The sequence below is a fragment of the Hyla sarda genome, chromosome 8, assembly GCF_029499605.1.
Source record: "Hyla sarda isolate aHylSar1 chromosome 8, aHylSar1.hap1, whole genome shotgun sequence".
Classification (NCBI taxonomy): domain Eukaryota; kingdom Metazoa; phylum Chordata; class Amphibia; order Anura; family Hylidae; genus Hyla; species Hyla sarda.
Window position 1 is genome coordinate 65,056,872 of NC_079196.1, and position 24,955 is coordinate 65,081,826.

General features: G+C 41.9%; 1 protein-coding gene across 1 annotated transcript in view; it reads right to left on the reverse strand.

Moving 5' to 3' along the window:
* Positions 1 to 24,955, reverse strand: part of CWC22 (CWC22 spliceosome associated protein homolog) — a 94,587-nt gene that overhangs the window by 68,400 nt on the left and 1,232 nt on the right. Inside the window, exons 2-7 of the mRNA XM_056535070.1 lie at positions 18,550 to 18,617; positions 14,591 to 14,725; positions 14,071 to 14,307; positions 9,219 to 9,347; positions 8,705 to 8,873; positions 6,537 to 6,590 (exon numbers count right to left, since the gene is read on the reverse strand). Coding sequence (XP_056391045.1) covers positions 6,537 to 6,590; positions 8,705 to 8,873; positions 9,219 to 9,347; positions 14,071 to 14,307; positions 14,591 to 14,725; positions 18,550 to 18,617 — 792 coding nt within the window. The remainder of the gene's footprint in view (positions 1 to 6,536; positions 6,591 to 8,704; positions 8,874 to 9,218; positions 9,348 to 14,070; positions 14,308 to 14,590; positions 14,726 to 18,549; positions 18,618 to 24,955) is intronic.

Genomic DNA, 24,955 nt, shown 5'->3' on the forward strand with positions numbered 1-24,955 from the left:
GAAAACCACAGGTCTACAGCTCATTTATGTTTCAATGGGTGGGGTGGCTGATGTGTGGGAGGGAGGAAGATGGTATCATGGGATTTGTAGGCAAACAGGAAAACTGAAAACAGGAAATACAAGTTCAGGGAAAGATAGCCACAGTGTTCTGGTAATCTCACAGCATAGCCATTTAGCCCAAGACAAGCGCAGATCCTTACTAAGCATGTCCATTACTGCCTGCCAGGTACGTACTAAAATTACCTTATGCTGGATAACCCCTTTAAGAGCAGGAGCGGTAGAAAACCTCGTTCTCCTACTCTGGACAGTTCCGGATACAGACAGGGGTGGCAGCAGAAAGTAGTGTCAGACTGGAATAAACCACATGGCTAAGGGCTCATTCACATCACATTTTGTCGCCGCACCCCATCAATTTTAATGAGCCGGACAGAGCCAGATAGGGACTTCAGTTGGCAAATTTTTGGACCGCATCTGGTTTTGTTGCCAGACTGAAAACAGTGGTCTGATACGGTTTTTAGTCCGGCAATAAAACTGATATGGTTAAAAATGAGCAGATAGGAGTCACTAGGAGTCTAACTCCAAGCCATACAGCAGCTGATAAGTATTAAAGCCTTCCAGTTTATTTAAATAGGAGTCATTTACAAATCTGTTTAACTTTTTGGCATCAGTGGATCCAAAAATAGTTTTTTTGCCCCTGGAATGCCCTTTAAGTTTATCCACAAAATGGTTACTTTTTTATGAGTAGGCAAAAAAGGTCCACATAAAATAAAAGCATTCTGTTTCCCTTTTACAAATGCTGGTTATAGAGGAAATTGTCAAACCACCACAAACATTATCATATTCATACATGTAAATTGAAATGTTAGAAAAAAAATATACACATGTACACTACAGAATAATGAAATGTGAATTCTTGGAAAAAACATGTAAGGCACTCCTAGAAGCATAGGAAAATGATATTGCTACAATCTAATTTCCAATTTCATGGCCCTTATAATAGAAAATAACCTATACTAATATGTAATATGGTGTTATTCGCTTCATATACAACAGACTTTCTCTGCATTTTCACATATTATTGCTACGTGTGCGTGCTCTATGTATAGTTTTTATATGCAATATCGTGCCCTGGGGGTTATTCACAAAACATTTTAAAGTAGCATAAAAAGTTAAAGTGGTTAGTGGTGAATCATTATTATTTTAATGTGGTCAAACAGCATAAAAAAAAAAAAAGCTATACTTACCTTCCACACTCCCCTGTCGCCATTGTCATAGAGCATTAATCCCGATGCACAGCACTTCTAGGATCAGAGTTGGCATAAGGCATTGCCCACTCAGCTAATCATCCACTGAGGCAGGGCAATGCTGCAGAGGCAATGTCTTGTGTCTGAAGTGCTGTGCATCTGGACAGCAGTGGCGGGGGAAAGAGAAAGGTGTGTAAAGAGTTTTTTTTTCCCACCATGCTAAGCACATTTAAAATAATAAATATTCGTTGTCAGACAAACCCTTTAACACTTATTGTACATAAACACATTTATTCCTTTATAAGTAGGAGTCCTCACATTTTTTTTAAAGCCCAGTGCCCTTATAGCCCATCACCAATATAAGGTTTGTTGCACTGTTAGGCTAAGTTTACATTGCCGTTGTGCTCCATCACATTAAAAAATAGTAAAACACTAGGCTGAGAGAAGCTAGGCAGGCACAATTGCTGTAATATATGGGGCTAACAAAAAACAGCAGGTCGGAGGTGGAGAAGTGCAGGTTGTTGTAGGTAAGTGACCATCTGGGGGTCCGTGTCAAGGTATGCAGCCAGTACAATGACAGAAAAAAAGCATGATCGCACTCACCCAGAAAGAATAAAAGGTCCTCTTTATTAAAAAACTTCTTTAAAACATTCCAGTGCTTGGGTAGAGAAGTGCGGTCAGCGTCCACTGACTTACCGGCTGAGGTGTGGCAACGATCTTTTCGCGGTTCTGCCCGCTTTCTCAAGTCTGCTCGACATCACCTGTGTGCGTCTATTTACCTGGTGCGGCTAGTGATGTCATGGTAAGAGGAACAGGTAAGGTGGGGGAGGAGAGGGAAGGAAGGAATGAAGGCCAGGAAAGAGCGCAGGGAGGGAATGGGAGGGAACAAATCCAGCTTAAAAGCTCCTTTGAATTATTTAATTATTTGGTGCTCAGACGTAACAAAGTGGAATATGAAAAAACCATGGTAGAACTGTGCAAAGCAGAACTGGAACTCAAAATGCATGACCGATGGACAATATCAGCAGGTCACACAGAAGTTACACAAAAAACTCAATCCTGTAAAAGAGGACATAAAAAGAAAGAAAAAAAGAAATTCGTACGTGGATTTCGAAAACAATAACATTTTCGCTTGGAAGAAAAGAAAAGGGTGCAAAGTAGAAGACAAAAAAGACCTATAAAAAAAAAAATAAAAAAAAAAGGGGGGGACTGGATGACAGAAACAGAGTCTAGCTCAGAAGAGTTGACCCTCACTAATGACAACACCGGTCCCACCAATTCATCTCAGACCCCTTTAGGCGGAGAAACAAAAGGAGGAAAGACACGACAACGCCAGGCGAAAACAAGTGACCAGGAACAAACAGACACAATAATCAACTTTTCTGTAATTAATCTGACTGAAGAAACACTAAGCAAGACTGCATTAGTCTACTTTTCAAAGGACTGAATTTTTGTATTCCAGAATGTTTTAACCCCATTCAGTTTGAAGTTGACCTTTATAAAGGAATTAGGAAAATAAATCTCAAAAAATTATTTCGCACAAAAAACTCAAGCAACTACCACTTCTCACAAAGGAGAAATCCCCACAGCTATTGGTCCTCTCAGCTATTGTTTTTTTGTAGGCTCCTCTTTCACTACTGAAGAGGCAGAAGCGTTCGCTACTCTAGCAAGTCTAGAAGAGACAGTCCATTCAGAAAATACAGTTGAACCCATTAATAAAGAGGAGAGTATGGAACTCGGAGACTTTACTGGAGGAGTCCACCTTCACACCCCCGGTCCCAGTGGGTAGTAGTCTTGACATGTTTAACAAATTGGTGCAGAAGGATATTAAAGCTCTTATTTACCCCCAAGCGTTCCAAAAAAGAAATGAAAGCCATAAAATGGTTAAAATCTAGGAGACCTCATGATAAGGAAAGCGGATAAGGGCAGCAATGTAATAGTGACGCCAGCTGAATACTAAGTTAAAGAAGCCGAGTGACAATTGAAAGACACCAAAGTATATCCGCCACTGCAATATGATCCTACCACCAAAATCAGTAATAAACTCAGCAGCTTACTCAGAAAATGTGTTACATCAGCCATGCTTTCTAAAAACCGCACTAAAAAATTACTTCCTACTCATCCTAAAATCCTGCAATGATATTTCTTACCAAAAACTCACAAATCCCTGTGTTCCCCCCCAGGCAGGCCAACTGTCGCCGGTATAGGGAGCATTACACAGCCACTATCCCAGTACCTAGACTGGTTGCTCCGCCCCCTCCTGGCTGATTTTCCGTCTTACTTGAAAGACACATTCTTTTCTTCAATTAATCGAATTCCGAACCTGGGAGGCCGAAACTGCCTCATACCCCAGGCAGCAGGGATTGGAGCAGTAAGAAGATTCTTAACCATTGCAGGAAAAAATTAGGTATATGTTAATTTTGTGTGCAAAGCTTTGGATTTGGTGTTGAGCAATAATTGCTTCAAATTTGGAAATGACTGGTATATTCAGTACTCAGGGACTGCGGTGGGTACACCTGTAGTATGCAGCTTTGCGAATATTTTTTGGGCTGCCGAACAAGATCTTATTTTTAATGCCAAGAACCCTTTTTCCAGAAAATATATCCACGTAGGCCAGATACGTGGATGATATTTTTATAGCTTGGAAGGGGTCTGAAACTGAGTTCTGCAATTTTGTTACATATTGCAAAAATGAAAATAAAGTAAACACATCATTTACCTCTAAATTTAGTACTACACAAATAGAGTTCCTAGATGTGGAGTTAGTCAAGGAAGAAAATGGGATTCTGACTAAAAGCTACAAGAATCTGACAGCATCTAATATGCTCTTACATTATGGGAGCCACGTGAAAAAGGCTACACCGTATGGTCAGCTATTACGCCTGCGGAAAATATATAGCAATGAAGTGGTTTTTGAAGAAAAAGAGAAATAATTACTTAACCAACTTTCTCTTAGGGGTATGCAGAAAAGTTGCTCGCAGAAAGTCTCAAAAGAGTTTGAAAAGTGAACAGACATGACTTGTTAAAAAAAGATCACAAACATAGAAAGAAAAAAAATCGCTTCGTGTTCTCCTTTAATTATAGTCCAATGGCTGATCAGATCAAAAAAACAATACACAAATATTGGGACATTATAGCTGAAGATGCAGACATAAGACCAAAAGCCAAAAATAAACAAACCATTGCCTTTAGACGCAGTAAAATGATCAAAAAAGTACTTGTCACTAGTGCTTTTGTTCCAGAAAAAAAAAAGGAACAGAATTGACTGACTCGGTGTCAACCAATAGGAAACTTTCCTTGTGGTAATTGTCCTTATTGTTCCCAAATTACAAAAAACACTACCTTCAAGATAGGAGGATATGAAGTACATATCAAGCAATGTATCTGTTGCCGGTGGAAATACATTGTCTACTGCTTATATTGTGACTGCGGACATTACTATATTGGATCTACTATTAGATGTCTGTTTACAAGGTTCTGTGAGCATCTACGTTCCATCATTACAAAAGTTGGAGCAAGTAAAATGATAGAACACATAAGATCTGTGCACAAAGGGAACAGCAATGCCTTAAAATTCATCGGCTTGGAATGTATAAACAGTGAAAATGACAGAGTTAATGCCCTCCGAAGATGCACAGCTATATGGATAGCACGCACTAATGCACTAGGCAATTTGGGTCTAAATGAAACAAACTAAATGCTTTTCTTTGTCAATGATAAGTGCAGATTATCATTATTATAGCATACATGCATCATTTTTTCTTTTTCCCATTTTTCTGTCCCCTTCCCCCACCCACCTCTTTTTCCTCCTTCCCCTCCCATTCCCTCCCTGCACTCCCCTCCCCTCCCCCACCCTACCTGTTCCTCTGATCGTGACGTCACTAGCCGCGCCAGGTAAAAAGGTGCACACAAGTGACGTTGAGCAGGCTTGATAAAGCGGGCAAAACCGCGAAAGGAATGTTGCCTCGCCTCAGCTCTCTACCCAAGCACTGGAATGTTCTAAAGAAGTTTTTCAACAGAGAGGACCTTTTATTCTTTCCGGGTGAGTGCGATCATGCTTTTTTCTTCATAGACTGACATTAAAGAGTACCTGTGACTAAGTAGTGTTCCCATCCCCCCCTCCCTATTCATTGTAGTACAGACACTAGGATGCAATGCTCTGCACATACCCCCATGGGTATAGCGGTGAGTAAACTGATGTCCTCTGGGCATCAGATCATTCTGATAAGCAAGTTTAAGCTATGACCACACGTACCCTGAAGAAGTGGTTAAAGAAGTACAGTACTCCGGGATAAGAAATAGGGGATAAGCTTGAGATCGCACGGGGGGGGGGGGGGGGGTTAGACGGTTAGACCGCTGGGGCTCCCGTGCCGAAATAGCGTGTTAAGACCACCGCATGACGTGGCGGCCGACACGCCCCTTCAATACTTTTCAAATGGCAGAGGTGGAGACTGTTGAATGCAGCGCTCCAGCTCTCCCATAGAAATGTATTGAGGAGGCGTGTTGGCTGCCATGTCATGTGGCGGTCAGACACGCCCCCTTGTCACTGACTGCCAGGGCCCTGTACAGGACATCGTGGGAGGCCCCAGCAGTCGGGCCCCCCCCCCGCGATCTGAAACTATATAAGTTTGCTTATCCTTGGGAACTCCTTTAAGCAAAAATCCAATGCCCAACATGGCTACGGTTACAACTCACTTGCAAACAGCCATCAGTCCCTCCCTAAACTTTCCCATAAAGAAATGTGCTGGTCCTTGAAAGAGGTCTACTGACTACTTACATTTATCCCTTATCCACAGGATATGGATAAAGGTTTAAAAATCGATGGGTGCAGCATTCCTGGGATTACTAGAACAGAGGTAATAAGACACCATGATTCTCCAGGGAGAAGCTAGGTGTTAAATTCCCATTAGAAAAAACACCATTTCCAGTTAAGCAGTGTAGCAGCCAACAATTATATACAAATTAATCAGGATATTACTGTAAAATACACCAAAATTCCGCAAGACAGAAGAAAGAAAATAAGAAAAATAGAATTGTCTGAAAAGATTACACTTCTAGGGGGAGATTTATCAAAACCTGTCCAGAGAAAATTTGCCGAGTTGCCCATAGCAACCAGATTGCGTCTTTCATTTCTGAAAAGGCCTCTGAAAAATGAGAGAAAAGATCTGATTGGTTGCTATGGGCAACTCAGCAACTTTTCTTCTGGACAGGTTTTGACAAATCTCTCTCCTAGTCTTCAGCTAAATGCTACAGTAACACTATTACATAAAGAGAACAGAACATTTCACTTACCACATTCTGATTAATGATATGAGCAACAAACTTTGAAGCCGTTAAACAAAGTTTCTACAGAAAAAAAAAAAAAGATAAGTTTAGTTATCAGCTGAAATTTCTTTAGTGTAGGAATTAAACATGTTAAACTTTTGGGTTTTGAGTATTTAGACCCCTACCAAGTCACTACTTATGATGGCACTCTCCTAGTGCAAATGGAAGAACATTGCAGCAAAAAGTGTAAAGCGCACAGTCACGCCCTTCTCCCCGCTTGTTGTAATGATTGTGGGGGTCTGAACACAGAGACCCCAACCGTTTAAAACTTTTCACGTCAGTGTTTTAATTGAAAAACTTTTCACGTTTTAATTGACACTTTAACCCATTAACAACACAGGACGTAAATGTACGTCCTGGAGATGTGGTACTTAACGCACCAGGACGTACATTTACGTCCTGAGCATAACCGCGGGCATCGTAGCGATGCCGGCATCATGCGCGGCAGATCCCGGCTGTGGATCGCAGCCAGGGACCCGCCGGTAATACAGATCATCAATCATCAATACAGATCATCAATACAGATCACGGCATCTGCAGCATCGCGATCACTTAACAGGATGATCGGATCGCCCGCAGCGCTGCCGCGGCGATCCGATCATCCTGCACGGCAGACGGAGGTCCCCTCACCTGCCTCTGCTGTCTTCCGGGAGTCTTCTGCTCTGATCTGCCTTCCCGCAGACCAGAGCAGAAGATGACCGATAACCCTGATCAGTCCTGTGTCCTATATATAGCACTGAACAGGACTAGCAATCAAATGGTTGCTATAAATAGACCCCTATGGGGACTATAAGAGTGTAAAAATAAATGTTAAAAAAAAAATTTGAAAAACCCCCTCCCCCAATAAAAATTTAAATTGTCCCATTTTCCCTATTTTACCCCCAAAAAGTGAAAATAAATTATTTTATATACATATTTGGTATCGCCGCGTGCGTAAATATCCGTACTATTAAAATAAAATGTAAATGATTCCTTATGGTGAACGGCGTGAACGTAAAAAAAAATAAAAAAGTCCAAAATAGCTGCTTTTTTATAACATTTTATTCCCAAAAAAAATTAATAAAAAATGTAATAAAAGTTTTGTATAAGCAAACATGGTATTAATAAAAATTACAGATCACGGCGCAAAAAATTAGCCCTCATACCACCGCTTATACGGAAAAATTAAAAAGTTATAGGTCTTCAAAATAGGGGGACTTTAAACGTACTAATTTGGTTTAAAAGTTTGCGATTTTTTTTAAGCGCAACAGTAATAGAAAAGCGTATAATCATTGGTATAATTTTAATCGTATTGACCCAGAGAATAAAAAACACATGTCATTTTTACCATAAATTGTACGGTGTGAAAACAAAACCTTCCAAAAGTGGCAAAATTGCGGTTTTCTTTTTACTTTCCCCACACAAATAGTATTTTTTTGGTTGCGCCATACATTTTATGGTAAAGTGAGTGATGGCATTACAACGGACAACTGGTCGCGCAAAAAACAAGCCCTCATACTAGTCTGTGGATGAAAATATAAAAGTTATGATTTTTTGAAGGGGAGGAGGAAAAAACAAAAGCATAAAAATAAAATTGTCTGAGTCCTTAAGGTCCAAATGGGTTGAGTCCTTAAGGGGTTAAAGAGGTTGTCTGGATTAGTAAAGCCAACTTTCATGTATTCTATTGAAGGAATTCTAAATTAAGCTTAGGCAAAGATTGCTGTGTTAAACTGCTGCATTGTGCTACATCTCAGCAACAGTGAATGTGGTTATATTGCAACCTATAGGTTACCATGGCCTTAACCCAAAATTGCCAGAAATCCTCCCAGGCTGCAGTTCAGCTAATCAGTGGCCAATACAGGACACTGCTGAGGCCCAGTCCTGCATAAAGCACTTGTCTCAAAAAAATTAAGAAGACAGAAGAACGGGGGACAGGATGGAGGCAGATGGGAGCTACAGGGAACCAGGGCTAGGTACGTATAAAAAAAAATTCCCACCCCTAGCAGGATATGAATTTCATCAAGTAGCCCCATAATCCCTTTATGTAGCAGTTATGTTGTAAATAAGTAAAATGAACCATTTATAGCATAACTTTCAGAATATACCAAGGAAATACTGCTTAAAAATTAAGCAGGGGCATGCAGGTTATAACATACCTTATCATTTCTTCTGTATCCCTTACGGAAATTTAGGATGAGCCTCTTTAGAATGAGTTCTCCAATCTGAGGGAACTTGGAGTTGATAATGGACACCACAGCAGCATAGACATGTGTAAAAATGGGAGAAGCGCTCTGAGCAAGGAGAATAGATCTAGACAGCTGACCTCTACAAAAGATGATAAAAGACAATGTTTACCATACAAAACCTATACGAGCGCACACAGTTTTCCATAATCAGAATACAATCTAAACTTACAAATGCTCAAATGACTCAATGCAGCTCTACTTTATCCTAGAAAGCAATATTACAAACTATAGTAAGTACTTCAGAAGAAACTGCAGAAGTTTGATGCCTGAAGACCATAGAGCATCACAATACATGTAAGTGAGGCCTAATGTGACAGAGGGCCAGATACACCGCACAAGATATGTGTTAATAAATGTAAAAGATTTTATTTTGTTTTTTTCAAAAGCACAAGAATTTACATAAGAATAAAGAAAGAACACTTACCTGCCCCGAATAATGTTTTCCTGCAGGAGTTCCTGGATAATATTCCCAATGTTAGATACGTTCACTTTGTTGATGAGACCATTGATTGACTTCTTCAATGCCTCCCAGCTCATTCTCTGGTAAGCTAAACTGTTTAGGAAAAAAAGAAGAAACACCTCAGTGCCGAAAGAAGAAAATCAAGATCCATGATACACTTGGGAAAAAGCAATAAACTCCATTGTATTGTCCTGACTGCAACATCAGTTTCAACAGTCAGACCCCGGGCTTATATTTTGGTAGTATTTGTTTAAGGACATGAAAGGGGTTATCCAGGATTTTTAAAAAACTAAGATGATATCTTCCAAAACAGCACCACCCACGTCCTCAGGTTATGTGTGGTATTGCAGCTCAGTTTCATTAAAGTAAATGGAGCCAAGTAGTAATATGACACACAACCCGAGGACAGGTGTGGTACTGTTTTTTTTTTTTTTTGGGGGGGGGGGGAAGGCAAGCTCTATTTTTATTCCGTGATAAGGGTATGCTCACACTTGTGTATTTTTCAACAGATTTTTTGCAGCTGATTTTGCTACCCATTGACTATTATGGTTGTCCAGTCTTAAAAACCTATGGCACATGAACAGAGGTGTCAGCAGCTGATAAGTACTGAGAGGATTAAGATATTTAAAATAAGTAATTTATAAATCTGTTTAACTTTCTGGCACCAGATGATCTGAAAAGAAAAAATGTGCATGGAGGTGATGGGTCTGACTACTGGGACCCCCTGCGATCTCCTGCACAGTGCCCCGGCAGTCCCCCATCTTCTGAAACAATTAGTCTTGGCATTGATAGCCCACCCAGCCTATCACCGGCCACAACTGGTTTAAATACATTTTTTATTAACTGGATAACCCCTTTCAGGAGTTACTTTGATTCAGATAAACTATTGACACGTTGCACAGACAGGTTGGTATTTGAGAACTTTAATAGAAAATAATAAAGTGTGTATATAGACATACAATTCCATTTTATCGACACAATAAGACAACTACACTTAGGCTTACTGAGCATTTAAAAGCAATGGTTGTTTTCCCCATAAGACACCTTAGAATGTGGTTCTGTCACATCTTGTTCTCCAGCCTCTTGCTAATCTGTACATTTAATAATGACTCCCACTTGATTCCTAGAAACCCCGCCAGCTGGTCCCCTTTCATACGACTCCTGTTCACGCTCCCTTTCCACCCACCTCTCATACAATTAAAGCTTTAGTAAGGAACTTAAGCCTCAGTCATTTTCCTTTATATTGTGTGGTTCCTGCAGTCTGATTTGTGTGAAATATTTGTATCACTCATTCTATGTTCATGTGAAAACCGCGAAGCCTACAATTAAGATATGTGCAACTCATACGGAGGCAGATCCTTCTGTATACATTAGACTATTCTATAATAGACACATTCCATTTTAATCTCCTCACAGTTCCTTCTTCCTGCCCATTAATTCTTCTCTATTAAATTCTTTCCCTAAAGATCTTTGCAGCTCAGGATAAAAGTATAACTATAATGTAAGAAAAAATTGTATAACCAATTCTTCAAGGATTTTACCCCAAAATAGGTACACAATGATATTCAATTTAGGAATACTTCAATTATGGTTAATTATTTTTATTATTATTAAAAATGAGTAAAACAATATAATAACAGTACTTATATTATCCTGGCACAGGTTTATAAAAAAAAAGGTGAGAAACCACTGGGCCCTAGTGGTATTAATCACCAAAAACTTTGTATTCAGGCAACCATATAATATATCATAGATATTGCCAGATATCCCAGTCTGGAAAAAGATATTTAAAGTCCTCTTCAATGTAGCTGATAAAAAAGGGCTTTTGCAATAGATGTTGTGGCAAATAAAGTCTTTGTAGTAGATGTTATAATAAATAATGTAACATATGTGTTGTTACTTGTTGCAGTCTTTTGACTGTTATAGTCTTTTATCTGAGCCGTATAGAACACTGCTGGTACAAAAATATCTCACCCGCTCCTGACACATGTTGTCCTCTCCGCTCACCACACGCCGACAGCATTGGCACAGGGCTGGCACTGATGTAAGGATGAACCTGTGCAGGGGTACGTTTGGCACAACGTCCCCAGTAGCCTCCGTACTGCTCCTGTGTTGTGGCTTACAGGGCGGGCACAGCTTTTGCGTTCCTCGTGGTGGATGTAATGGAGTCTCAGGGCGGATGGATAGATGGATCTCTCCCGGCAGGTTCTGGCTGAGGCAAAACACAATGAAGATCCGGACCAGACCGTGGCTGCAGTGGTTGCAGATTTTAATGGATAAGTGTCGGTGCCAGGTTCACACCATAAGCATATTGCAAGGTGCGATAGTGGATATAACTCTTCCTAGACGCGTTTCAGGGTTCTTCGGCTATGTATCGCACGACCCTTTCTTCAGTAGGAATTCAGGCAAATGTAACTACATTTATATATAGCAGAAGAACCCTGAAACGCGTCTAGGAAGAGTTATATCCACTATCGCACCTTGCAATATGCTTATGGTGTGAACCTGGCACCGACACTTATCCATTAAAATCTGCAACCACTGCAGCCACGGTCTGGTCCGGATCTTCATTGTGTTTTGCCTCAGCCAGAACCTGCCGGGAGAGATCCATCTATCCATCCGCCCTGAGACTCCATTACATCCACCACGAGGAACGCCAACGCTGTGCCCGCCCTGTAAGCCACAACACAGGAGCAGTACGGAGGCTACTGGGGACGTTGTGCCAAACGTACCCCTGCACAGGTTCATCCTTACATCAGTGCCGCCCTGTGCCAATGCTGTCGGCGTGTGGTGAGCGGAGAGGACAACATGTGTCAGAAGCGGGTGAGATATTTTTGTACCAGCAGTGTTCTATACGGCTCAGATAAAAGACTATAACAGTCAAAAGACTGCAACAAGTAACAACACATATGTTACATTATTTATTATAACATCTACTACAAAGACTTTATTTGCCACAACATCTATTGCAAAAGCCCTTTTTTATCAGCTACATTGAAGAGGACTTTAAATATCTTTTTCCAGACTGGGATATCCAGCAATATCTATGATATATTATATGGTTGCCTGAATACAAAGTTTTTGGTGATTAATACCACTAGGGCCCAGTGGTTTCTCACCTGTTTTTATATACCTGTGCCAGGATAATATTAGTACTGTTATTATATTGTTTTACTCATTTTTAATAATAAAAATAATTAACCATAATTGAAGTATTACTAAATTGAATATCATTGTGTACCTATTTTGGGGTAAAAACCTTCAAGGATTGGTTATACAATTTTTTCTTACATATTTTACCTCTGGCAGTTGGGTTTCGGCATATAACCAGTTATATCCTCGGATTTTTGGTTTGTGAGCTGCACACTCATTTGCAGTTTTATAACTATAATGCACTTGCTTACCTACCACATCTGGGGGGGGGGGGGGGGGGGGGAGCGTACAAAACAAAAAACTGATTTTGCTGTTGATTGGGAGTACTCATTTCACCACAACATCAGCTCAAGTAAGAGAGGTATTCTGATTGGGTTGAAGAAAGGCGTTTTTGTCTAAGAAGATATACTAGTGTGTACTAGTGATGTACGTAATGTTTGTTAAAATGACAGAGCCCCTTTAGGCATTAATGGGAGTTATGGGAGAAATCAGCAAAGCTCCCATTAAAGTTACAGATAGTTACAAACATGGCATAAGACAGCTGGCTTGGCTGTTGTTGGCTTCCCAGCCACAGACAGGATAGAGGTTCCTTGGAAGGCATGTTCTTTAAAAACCATGAGAATAACCCTTTAAATTAGACAGTTGTGACCCAAATGCTCATTCATCCAACCACTATTCTTCCTGAGGACCTTCCCCATACGCCTGTGGTAGGCTAAAACGAGTGTGTGTTCTGAATGGAGAGGGAAAGTGGGCCAGTGCAGAGGTTTCTGTTGGCAGCAGCTCGTCTCCAAACACAAAAAGACTAGATAGGTCGAAATACAACAGTCAGCCATCCACCAAACATCTGAGGAAATTAGGACATCCCTTATAAACATTAGATGGTCAGCATCTTCAGCAAAAATTGTTCTAAAGTGTACAGTAAATATAACACAATAAAGACCAACTATGGTAAAGTGTTCTAGACATGCTATGTGACCTGTGTAGTGGTCAGTGGACAGGGAGGGGGGAGCATGGAGCTGTCAACCGCAACTATAGTTAATAGTGGGAAAATAGTTTTCTATACATAGATGTTACATTTCACTGCAATCCTGTCTTTTGTGATGAGAAGACACCCCCCCCCACACACACACACACACACTTTTCTCTACACAATATGTACCAGGAAACATTGAGAAACCACACTAGTAAAAAAAAAAGTAAAACAAGTCACTTTCCGATGACAGACTATCTTAAAGGAGTACTCCAGGATAAGAAAACGTATCCCCTATCTTAAGGATAGGGGATGACTTTCAGATCGCGGTGGTGTCCGACCGCTGGGCCCCCCCCCATGATCTCCTGTACGGGCTCTCGGCTCTTTGCCGAAATAGCTCATTTTGACCACCACATGATGCCGTGCTTATTGCAGCGCTACGGCTCTCCCATAGAGATGTATTGAGGGGGCGTGTCGGCTGCCGCGTCATGCGGTGGTCGGACACAGCCCCTGGCCGCTGCCTGTTGTGGCCCCCTACGGGAGATCGCGGGGGGCCCCAGCGGTCGGACCCCCTGCAATCTGAAACTTATCCCCTATCCTTAGGATAGGGGATAAGTTTTCTTATCCCGGAGTACTCCTTTAAAGTAGCAAAACCACTCAAGACCCCAGTCTGAGCATTGTAAGGCCACTTACCTGCTCTTGTCAGTTATTTGTTCTTGCATCATACGCAGCTTAGCAGGTGGGATATAAGCTCCACCCGTACGAGTAAGAATGGGATCTATTTCAGCTTTCTTTTTCTTCACTGGAGGCTCAGTGGACTCTTGTGCTTCTGATCTCTCTTCATTCCTAGATGGAGGTGGTGATCTTCTATCTTGATTTCTATCTGAATCTCTGTCTGGATCTTGTCTTGATCTATCTCGATCCCGATCCCTAGCACAGGATTAAAGAAAAATCTGTAAATATCACATTTCTTACTAATAACATAAAAATGAAAGATATCCCATTTACTGGAGCAGATCACATGTCATCAGGCTTCATATGGTTTATGTTTTCTTTTACTGAGTTATGCCCAGAAAAAGAACAACGCAATAAGATTTGTCTGGATCCTTTGCAAAGCAGGTCATGATATTTATTTACACAATTAGCTTGTCAGAATAAGCTGTTGTGTGTACATGGGAAGTAGTACTTCCCAGATACTACATCAAAAACATACCTTTTGTATTCTGATCTCTCATATCTTCCATTTCTTGGCCTCTCATCATCATATCGGTCACGGTCTCTGTAGCCTCTAGTGCGATCAGAGTAGCCTCTATCACATGGAGAAAGTGACCTGTCTCTTTCTCTAGACCTACAAAAACCATATTTATTTATAAATACAAATGACAACATTCATTACACTGACTGTAGTACTACAACTGCTTAAACAACTTCCTGAAATTGTTCTCTAAAAAAGTTACTAAGCATGCACTATGCTATTCTGCTCTATTCATCCAGAAACTGGTTCAGAACTCCAAAGCCAGACTTACAGGTCAAGTTCTGTTACATCTATCTAATAGCTTACTTTTCACAGCTGTAGCAGACTTTACTAAGCATCTGTGTATAACGTAAAATTGTGTGTGCAGGGGTGCGGAAATTTGAAAAAAAAAAAAAACTACTTGTCCAAGGGACTAAAGCGGAACACAATCTACTTGTCCCTCAAGAAAATCCACTTGTCCTGGTAGATAAAATATTTTCAACCAAAATAGTCTGATCCCTCCCACTAGACCACCAGGGATGGATATAAGATCCCTTTAGACACTGCTGTCAACTTAGACAGCGGTGATCTAATGGTTTAATAGGCGGCCTTGGCGATCGCAGCATGCCAGGCTATTAACGGCGGGAGAGCTGTAGCTCCTTTTACACCCGAGGCAAGCCCCCCCCCCCCCCATCTGACCCCTATAACTCCAATTTTTCCATATACAGGGATGTATGAGGGTAATCTTATGTGTCGTGATCTGTAGTTTTTATCGGAACCATTTATTATCAGAAGTTTTATTAGGAAAGGGGCTTATTCACATATATACGCACTTTTTAAAATATTTTAATCACAATTTTTCAGTCTTCATAGGGACTTATACACGGAGTCTTTTGATTGGATAACAGTGAACAACACTGAGTTACTGGAGGGGAAGGGGGAGTGGGGGCGGGGTGTTCTGCTTCTCCAGTTTGTGTGGTGAATTTTATTTACTCTAATTTATGTGTCAGAAAATGCTGGAAGCTGCATTTAGTTACTAGATAACTACAACACCCAGCATGCCCTGATGCAGCCTATGGTTCTGTGGGTGTTGCAGCATGTTGCACTGTATAGTAGTACAGTTAAGGTTATTGTAGGACATGCTGGGAGTTGTAGTTTTGGTTTGTGTCAGCTGTAGAGCCATAGTCTGTGTCAAGGAATACTGGGAATTACAGTTAGTAACTACAACACCCAGCATGCCCTGATGCAGCCTATGGCTCTGCAGCTGACACGAACCAAAACTACAACTCCCAGCATGTTAACCTAAACTGTAGAACTATAAAGTGTAACATGCAGGGAGTTGTAGTTTTGGTTCATGTCAGCTGCAGAGCCATAGGCTGCATCAGGGCATGCTGGGTGTTGTAGTTACTAACTGTAATTCCCAGTATTCTTTGACACAGACTATGGCTCTACAGCTGACACAAACCAAAACTACAACTCCCAGCATGTTACACTTTATAGTTCTACAATTTAGGTTATGGTACAACATGCTGGAAGTTGTAGTTTTGGTTCGGGCGTGTTTGCGTGCATCCGTGGGGCTCTTGGTTGGCGGGTGAGTATGAAGGGGGGGGGGGGGATTCTGGGGGTGCAGTTTAGTGCGGGTGACCAGAAGCCACTAAAAATAAAAAATTAGATAGCACAACTGGCAGCAGCACTTGTCAATCCGCCCCTGTACAAAACATACATACATACATTAGGGGTGTGAATCGCCAAGAATTTGGCGATTCGATTCGAATCGCGATACCAGTGTGGCGATTCGATATATCGCGATATATCGCGATACCGTCTAGGTGACAATACATCGCGATATATCGCCCACCTGGGAGCATTCATAGATCCCAATAGACGCCGCTGTCAGCTTTGACAGCGGCGATCTAGTACTCCGGTGCTCACTTTTCTCATGTTATCCCGTCCGGGCTGCAAAATAAAATAAAACGCACTTTATCTTACCTGCCAACGAGCCCGCGGAGCTCCGGTACACTCCGGTACAGGTGTTCGGTCCCCGGGCTGTATTCTTCTTACTTCCTGTTAGTCCGGCACGTCACATGGAGCTTCAGCCTATCACCAGCGGATGCGGGACATCGCTGCGGCCAGTGATAAGCTGAAGCTCCATGTGACGTGCCGGACTAACAGGAAGTAAGAAGAATACAGCCCGGGGACCGAACACCTGTACCGGAGCTCCGGGGGCTCGTTGGCAGGTAAGATAAAGTGCGTTTTATTAAAAATTCCACATCCCTAAAAGAATCGATTCAAAAATATTTTGAATCGATTCTGTATCGGCAAATGAAAAATCGCGATTATCGCGAGAATCGATTTTTTCTTACATCCCTAACATACATGCACATATCATACATACACCGGCCACTGCCCCCTATATTATACAGTATATACATACATCATACATAGACACATCATACATACACCGGGCCACTGCCCCCTATATTATACAGTATATACATACATCATACATAGACACATCATACATACACCGGGCCACTGCCCCCTATATTATACAGTATATACATACATCATACATAGACACATCATACATACACCGGGCCACTGCCCCCTATATTATACAGTATATACATACATCATACATAGACACATCATACATACACCGGGCCACTGCCCCCTATATTATACAGTATATACATACATCATACATAGACACATCATACATACATACATACACTGGCCACTGCCCCCTATATTATACAGTATATACATACATAGACACATCATACATATACAAACACCGTCCACTGCCCCCTATATTATACAGTATATACATACATCATACATAGACACATCATAGATACACTGGCCACTGCCCCCTATATTATACAGTATATACATACATAGACATCATACATACACCGGCCACTGCCCCTATATTATACATAACACACACACACACCTCATACATAGACACATCATACATATACAAACACCGGCCACTGAACCCTATATTATACATTACATACATACAGACACATCATACATACACCCGCCGCTGCTTCCCCATCATACATTACATACACAGACATCATACACACACTCAAACCATACCTATACACCATACACATGCACACATCATACATACACCCGCCGCTAATACACCCCCCCCCCAAATTATACATTACATACATATACAACCACCCTTCCCGCCGCCTGCATGCTCGGCCTCCTCACCTGAGCTTCACACTGCTTCACACTCACTTGCTTCTACATTACACAAGAAGCAGGGGGAGAGCGAGGACGAACACAGCTCCGTACACAGCTCCTCCCCTCTCCCGCACACAGCTCCATCCCCCTCCCCCTGATCTGTCTCCACAGGACCTCGTCTACCACGGGGAGGCTGCAAGTTTGCATGGGGAAAACACAGAGCAGGGGGGAGAGAGGAGAGGACGTCTGTGCACAGCTCCTGACCTCCATAATGACTGCTGTGTGTGAGGAGGACAGACTGCACTGCACGGGGAGGATTTCTGTGTGAAGGAGGACAGACTGGGGCACGGGGTGGGTCCTCTGAGCAGCGGCCCCCGGCTACTGAAATCAGCTGGAGGCCGCCGCCCCCTCTATACACTCTGAGCGCCGGTGTGAGGTGAGATTTCCGAAGTCGGTCCGGCCCTGCTAGCCCAATACAGGGCTAAATCTATGAAAAATTTACCTGCCCAGCGCCCAAAACTACTTGTCCCGGGTGTCGGGCGATAGGATTCCCACATCCCTAGTGTGATAAACATAAGGCACAAAGTTCAAATTCAGCTGCTATTAGACTGAGAGGACAACATAAGCTTCATATGTCCAGGAACAAATGCAAAGTTTGTTGTTGCACTTGGATGATAGCATTAAATATAAAAGGAACAATAGGATAACACAAGATGAATAACGCTGCATACCTGTCCTCTGGTGAAGAACTTCCATGTCGAGAACTGTAAGTGTCTCTTCTGTCATAACTGGAAGAATTCTGAAAACAAGAATAAAACTTAGAAATTGGTGGAAGCATTTGAAAGAATGTTTTATCAAATTCATTTTATTTTAGTAATTCTTATTTTCTGTTTACATATTGTTACATCCACCATAGAAGAGACTAGAAGGCCATAAACCTTCATGTGCTCAATAGGGAGATAGAAATAAGCTTCTCCCAGACATCTCTACTGGCAGCCTATCACAGCAGAGATAAAAGGATCAGGTACATATTTCACCAGCATGTTGGTGGAACAACTAATATACTCATTAGATCGTCATCTGATGCTGCCAAAGATAGCGGAAATTAATCGAATGTATATATGGCAAAGTAACAAGGGTCATAAGAGATCATTAAGCTAAGTTTCTACTGATTTTTTGGAGGGGAAAACGCCAATAAAACGCCAATTCTGCCACATGGCGTTTTTTCAGCCAAAACATGCTGCGGCCAGATGTTAGCTGTAAATCAATGAGAAATCACAAAATTCTTTTTCCACTTGGCATTTTTCAGTTTGGCATTTGTTAAATTGTATTTAACAAAAATGATCTCTTTTTTATAACAACATTTTTAAACAGGGATCAATTTCTGTGGGTCGGCAGGGCACGAAAATATTGCCGACAATAATAAAAATGTAGTGTGTGTGTGTTTTTCACTTTTTAGGTGATACACTGTTCCATGATGGGAGTAGAAGTACCTGTACTAATTCACAGATTGCCCCGGGTCCGTTGCGATCCTTCTGTATAATGTATAGATGCGGCCGGCTGCTCTTCTATGGTCCCCTGCACTGACTTATAAATACACCTATTCATATTTCCCGCAGTGAGCTGTGATTGGCCAGATCGTTCCAGCCAATCACAACTCTGTGGGAAATATGAATAGGTGTATTTATAAGTCAGTGCAGGGGACCATAGAAGAGCGGCCGCATCTATACATTATACAGGAGGATCATATGTGGTGTCAGGAGTGACATCCGCTGTGATCGTTCCTTAACTGCAGGTACTACAGCTCCCAACATGGAACAGAGCGTGCGCCATGATGGAAGTAGTAGTACCTGCAGTTAAAGAAAGATCACAGCGGGTATCACTACTGACATCCGTTGTTCCTCCTGTCTATTGCAGAGATGTGGAGCGGCTCTATACAGCACTCACATCTCTGCACTATACTCCGGCCAGTGATACGAATAGAACATCACTCATTCATATTTCCCTCTGAGAGCTGTGATTGGCTGCAATCATCCGGCCAATCCCCACCCTGGGCGCAAAATATGAATGAGTGATGTTCTATTCACATCAATGGCCAGAGTATAGTGCAGAGATGTGAGCGCTGTATAGAGTTGCTCCGCATCTCTGCTATATTATGGACGATCGCATAGGGCGATATGTCTATTAGTACAGGTACTACTACTCCCATGATGGAACAGTGTGTTCCATACTGGGAGTAGTAGTACTACCCAAAAAAATTCAAAAAAAGATTTAAAAAAAAACACACACTTTATTAAAAATTAATTAAAATGTTGTTATAAAAAATATAAATTTCATTAAATACATTTTTTTCCATCACTACTGCACCCTTTTTTTTTCCTAAATTTTTTTTTGTACCCAACAAATTTTGGGTAACAGAAAAAAAAATAAAAAAAAACGCCTAAGGAGCCAAAAATGCAATTTCCACACAAATGAAAAAACGCCAGAAAACATGCTAGAAAGACGCCAGATGAAGGAAATTGCACTGGAGTTTTTTTCAATCCAAAAAACGCAGGACAAAAAACCAAGTAGAAACTTATGCTAAACAAGGTTCAGGTCCAACCCAGGGTCTGTCTGTGATCCAGCAGGTTTCACTAAAATGAAAGGCTGCACAAATTTTTGCACGGTAAGCAGCATTGAAAACAGGGTCACCCACACATGTATTGTCAGTTTAGTGCAGTCAGATTACCTTTAATGTTATATGACAGTTTTTCAAGCATTTTGTTTAATTATTTTCATTTAAAAGAATGGGAAAAAAGGGTGATTTTTTATTAGGAAGAGGGGTTTTTAGATTTATGAACTGTGTATAAATGGAGTTGTATCTACCTATACATTTCTGGCATAACCACTATCACTCATCCACTGGTGATCATCCGTTACTTTACTTGTCCAATATGGCTGCTACACCAGCCATGTTCTCTTCAGGAGACTGGGAAAGGTAGGTGACAGAACATATAAAGCTGGGGAAGTAGTGTGAGCACTGCACTATGTAATGTCTGTCACCCAGCTTTCTAAGTCTCCTGAAGTCCAAGCAGTAATGGCTACTTGTCCCTTCTCCAGTTGTCACCAAGAGTCTTCTGTCTTCTCCCTGCCCTAGCCATTTAGCAGGCAGCTGTTGGTAGTAGCAGACCCCTCTTGTTGGTAATAGCCCCACCCACAGCTAATAATAGCAGTCCCCTGTAGGTAATAACAGCTCCCATAGAGAGTAGCAGTCACCCCCTGTATTTTTTATTTTTTTTTTATAAAAAAAAAAAAAAATTCAAATCAACTGGTGCAAGTTTTTTTGTTTTTTTTCCCTTTTCCCCCCTCCCCTTAAGACAGCCTGCCCGAAATCCATTGACTTCCTTTCCCTACTCCTCTCTTGCACTTTTCTCCTTTTCACTATCTGCTCTCTCCTTTCTCCCAGGGTAGCCATTTATTCTCGATTTTTTTATTTCTTTCACTGTCCTTGAACCACAACAACTCATAAATTCTAACCTTATTTATACCTCCTAACCATTCTTCCCTTGATGGAACCGCTGGGGCCAACCATTTCCTAAGAATCAAATTATTTGCCACTCCTAATACTCCAAGTATGAGATCAGTATGCTTCGTTCCCATTGTTTCTAGTCCATAAATTGCAACCTTAGGTTCAAAGAGCAATACCACGCCTATTCTAACTTTAATAGTTTCAAACACTACACTCCAAAATTTTAGCAACTTTGTACAATTCCATATCATATGTAACCAATTACTTCCCTCAAACCCACACTTGGGGCATTGTGCATTCTCCCTAACATTAATTTTATACAAAAATTGCGGTGAGTACTGTGCCCGATATACTAACATAAAAAAGACACCCTATTATTTGCATTGATCGTTGTTCTTCTAATATTCTTTAACACCAGTTTCCACTCTTCTTCTGAAATCCCACCTATGTCAAGTGCCCCCTGTAGGTAGTTGTAGCCCAGCACTGTAGGTAGTAACACCCCCTGCCCCTTACATAGTACTAGCAGCCTAATGTACAATTTACAATGCCTTTACAGTGCTGCAGCTCAGCTCCCCCGTTCTGCTGTCAGCATCATGGAGTCCTATGGAAGAGCATGTGTCATTCTTGTCAATCTACCTCTTCCACTGCGCCTGCACCCCTCCAAGCACAGTGTAACACTATGGAGGAAAAAGAGTGACGTCACATGCTCCTCTACAGGTCTCTATGTTGATGACAGAAATGGGGAGCAGAACTGATATCGGTATCACGAGATCACTAAAAATTACTATTGGAAAAAAAAAGGCAGATTTTAAACACCCTCCTCAAAAATATAAATGAAAGTTAATAAGTTCAATGTACCTCAAAAGGGTATCAGTGAAACAGCCAACTCATAATGAGCCCTCATACAGGAAGGTCAACAGAATTATTAAAACGTCAGAAACAGCAATTCCCTGAAGGCCTAAAATAGGCCATGTCCTCATCTAAGGCAGGGCTTCACAAATGCTGGCAGCCAGGTCGCCATGGCGACTAAATTATATGGTGGCTTTTTTGTCAGACCCTTTCAATAAGGATTGTACATAAAAAAAAGAATAAATAAAAAATAAGTTTTACCTCCGCCTCTGTTCCTACACTAATCTCCCATTTTTCCTGCAGTTATCGCTCCGGTGTTACAAGAGCAGCGGATGCAGTGAGCAGCATGAAGTCACCACTGAGGTTGCTGATCACATGACACTGAAGCACCGACTGAAGACATCAGATACTGAACAATGGAGCGCTGACCGAAGGCATCAGATACTGAACAATGGAGCGCTGACCGAAGGCATCAGATACTGAACAATGGAGCGCTGACCGAAGGCATCCTATGCTGAACACTGGAGGCAGAATGGGGGGGGGGGGGGGGGGGGGATCAGCATGGGAACAGTGGCGGAGGTAAGTAAAACAATTTGTGTTTTTTTTTTAAAGAGAGGACACAGTGGGGAGATGAGGGGACAGTAACTGACATACGGGGTTGGGGTGAAGAAAGGAGGAGACACTAATGACTGATTATATCACATGACAATGTCCTGTTGTGTGACCTCATGTTACGTGGCCGGCAGCATCATGGCTTAACTTTTTTGCCATCTCTTAGATTCATAACAAATTTCAATGGAATGGTAGAAGCACCTAATATTCTCTTTATTTATATCTATAGGGGTTTCCCAGAGGGTGATCTATAAAAGTCTGTCAGATGATTAGGTTGTTTCCACCCATCTAAAAAAATCTTCGGCCACTCATCTCGCCATGTAATAGGGATGTATGGCCGATGGCAGCCAAGGACATTGTTCAGGGTTTCCTCATGTACACCGTTGGTTTATGATTCATCTAATGCCCTATGCTTATACGCGTATTGATCATTTGTCACTTTGATTTACCGTAATTCAAGATGGCAGGATGCATATAGTTTTATCAATATTATATATGGTTTGGTGACAGTTTATTTTGATTTCAGACACCTGTTTTATCATTGGGTGATTTTTTTTAGGAAGTATTATTAAAGGTTAAGCTTTACGGCACCTCACTTTTTTTTCATAAGCCATGTAAAAGAACCCAGAACTTCAAGAACGGCATTTGTTTATGGGGCTGTCAGGTAATAGGGGCCTATAATAGGAAACCCTCCCAAAAGGGAACTTACTTTCAAAAGGTCATCACTTTTATGCTGCATGAACTATGGGGGAGATTTATCAAAACCTGTGCCGAGGAAACGTTGACCAGTCGCCCATAGCAACCAGATTACTTCTTTCACTTTTCTAAAATGAGAGAAGCGATCGGATTGGTCGCTATGAGAAACTGGACAACTTTTCCTCTGCACAGGTTTTGATAAATCTGCCCCTAAGAGTCATCAGGGTGGTCCCTGGCAGCTTCTCCCCACCCTACTGGCTTTGATTGATTAATCTCCCCCTGTTAGGATATAGAGAGAGATCTATCAATTAAAGGAAAACAGTCAGTCAGTCACCCACAACCCAATACACTGGGTTATAGTGTCTGTGAACAGGAGTCAGACGGTGGGTCACTTACTAATATCTGTAGGTCCGGAGATACGTCCCCTATATAATCCTCCCCTTTATCTCCTAAATTGCGCACAGGAGGCGGGGCTCTGTTGGCTCAATTTACATATGCATGTTCTGTGTCTCTACGTCCTAGGGACGCCTGTCATTGTTCACGTGAGCGCTCTGCTTTTTGTATAGCGAGCATGCACCGACTGAGCACTAACGTGACCAGCAACATGAGTCAATAGGAGGAGGAGACACAGAACATACATATGTAAATTGAGCCAGCGTAGCCCCGCCTCCTGTGCGCAATTCAGGAAATAAAGAGGAAGACCTTATAGGGGACATATCTCCAGACATACAGGACGGATTTTAGTAAGTGACCTATCGTCTGACTCCTGTGTAACCACACCAAAACGCAGTGTATTGGGTATAGTGTGGGTAAACAGGCTGATCGTTTTCCTTTAAAGGGGTACTCCGCCGAAAAACATCTCATCTCCTATCCAAAGGATAGCAGATAAGATATCTGATTGCAGGGGCCCCCCGCGATCGCCGGAGTGGCACCCCAGTCATCCAAGAACACAGTGAGCTCCGCTCCATGCCAGATGACTAGTGACTACAGCTGCCATGCCCCCTGTATTCATGTCTATGGGAGGGGCGTCCGGAACACTGAAGCTTTTGCGACATCACGCCCCCTCCATTCATGTCTATGGGAGGGGGTGTGACTCCTACGTAGTAACCGCCACATCCCCTCCCATAGACACGAACGGAGGGGGCGTGATGTCACGAATGGGAAAGCTTCCGTGTTCTGGATGCCCCTCCAGAATGGAGGGGGTGAGGGGTGACATCACGAACACGGAAGATGTTTTTTGGCAAAGTACCCCTTTAAGGTCAATGGGCAGGCTGAGGCTACAGATCCATCCTTATGTTGCATGTTTCAGGCAGCATGAAAGTGATGACAGGTTTCCGGTCACTTTAAAAAAAAACTTTTGACATGTCGGCATGCCAAAAGTTCAGACGCCAACCGACTGCTAGAACGTGCCGGGAGAAGTGACATATGACCAAGACGGTTTCTGTCGCTTCTCTCCCTGTATGTCAATGTTT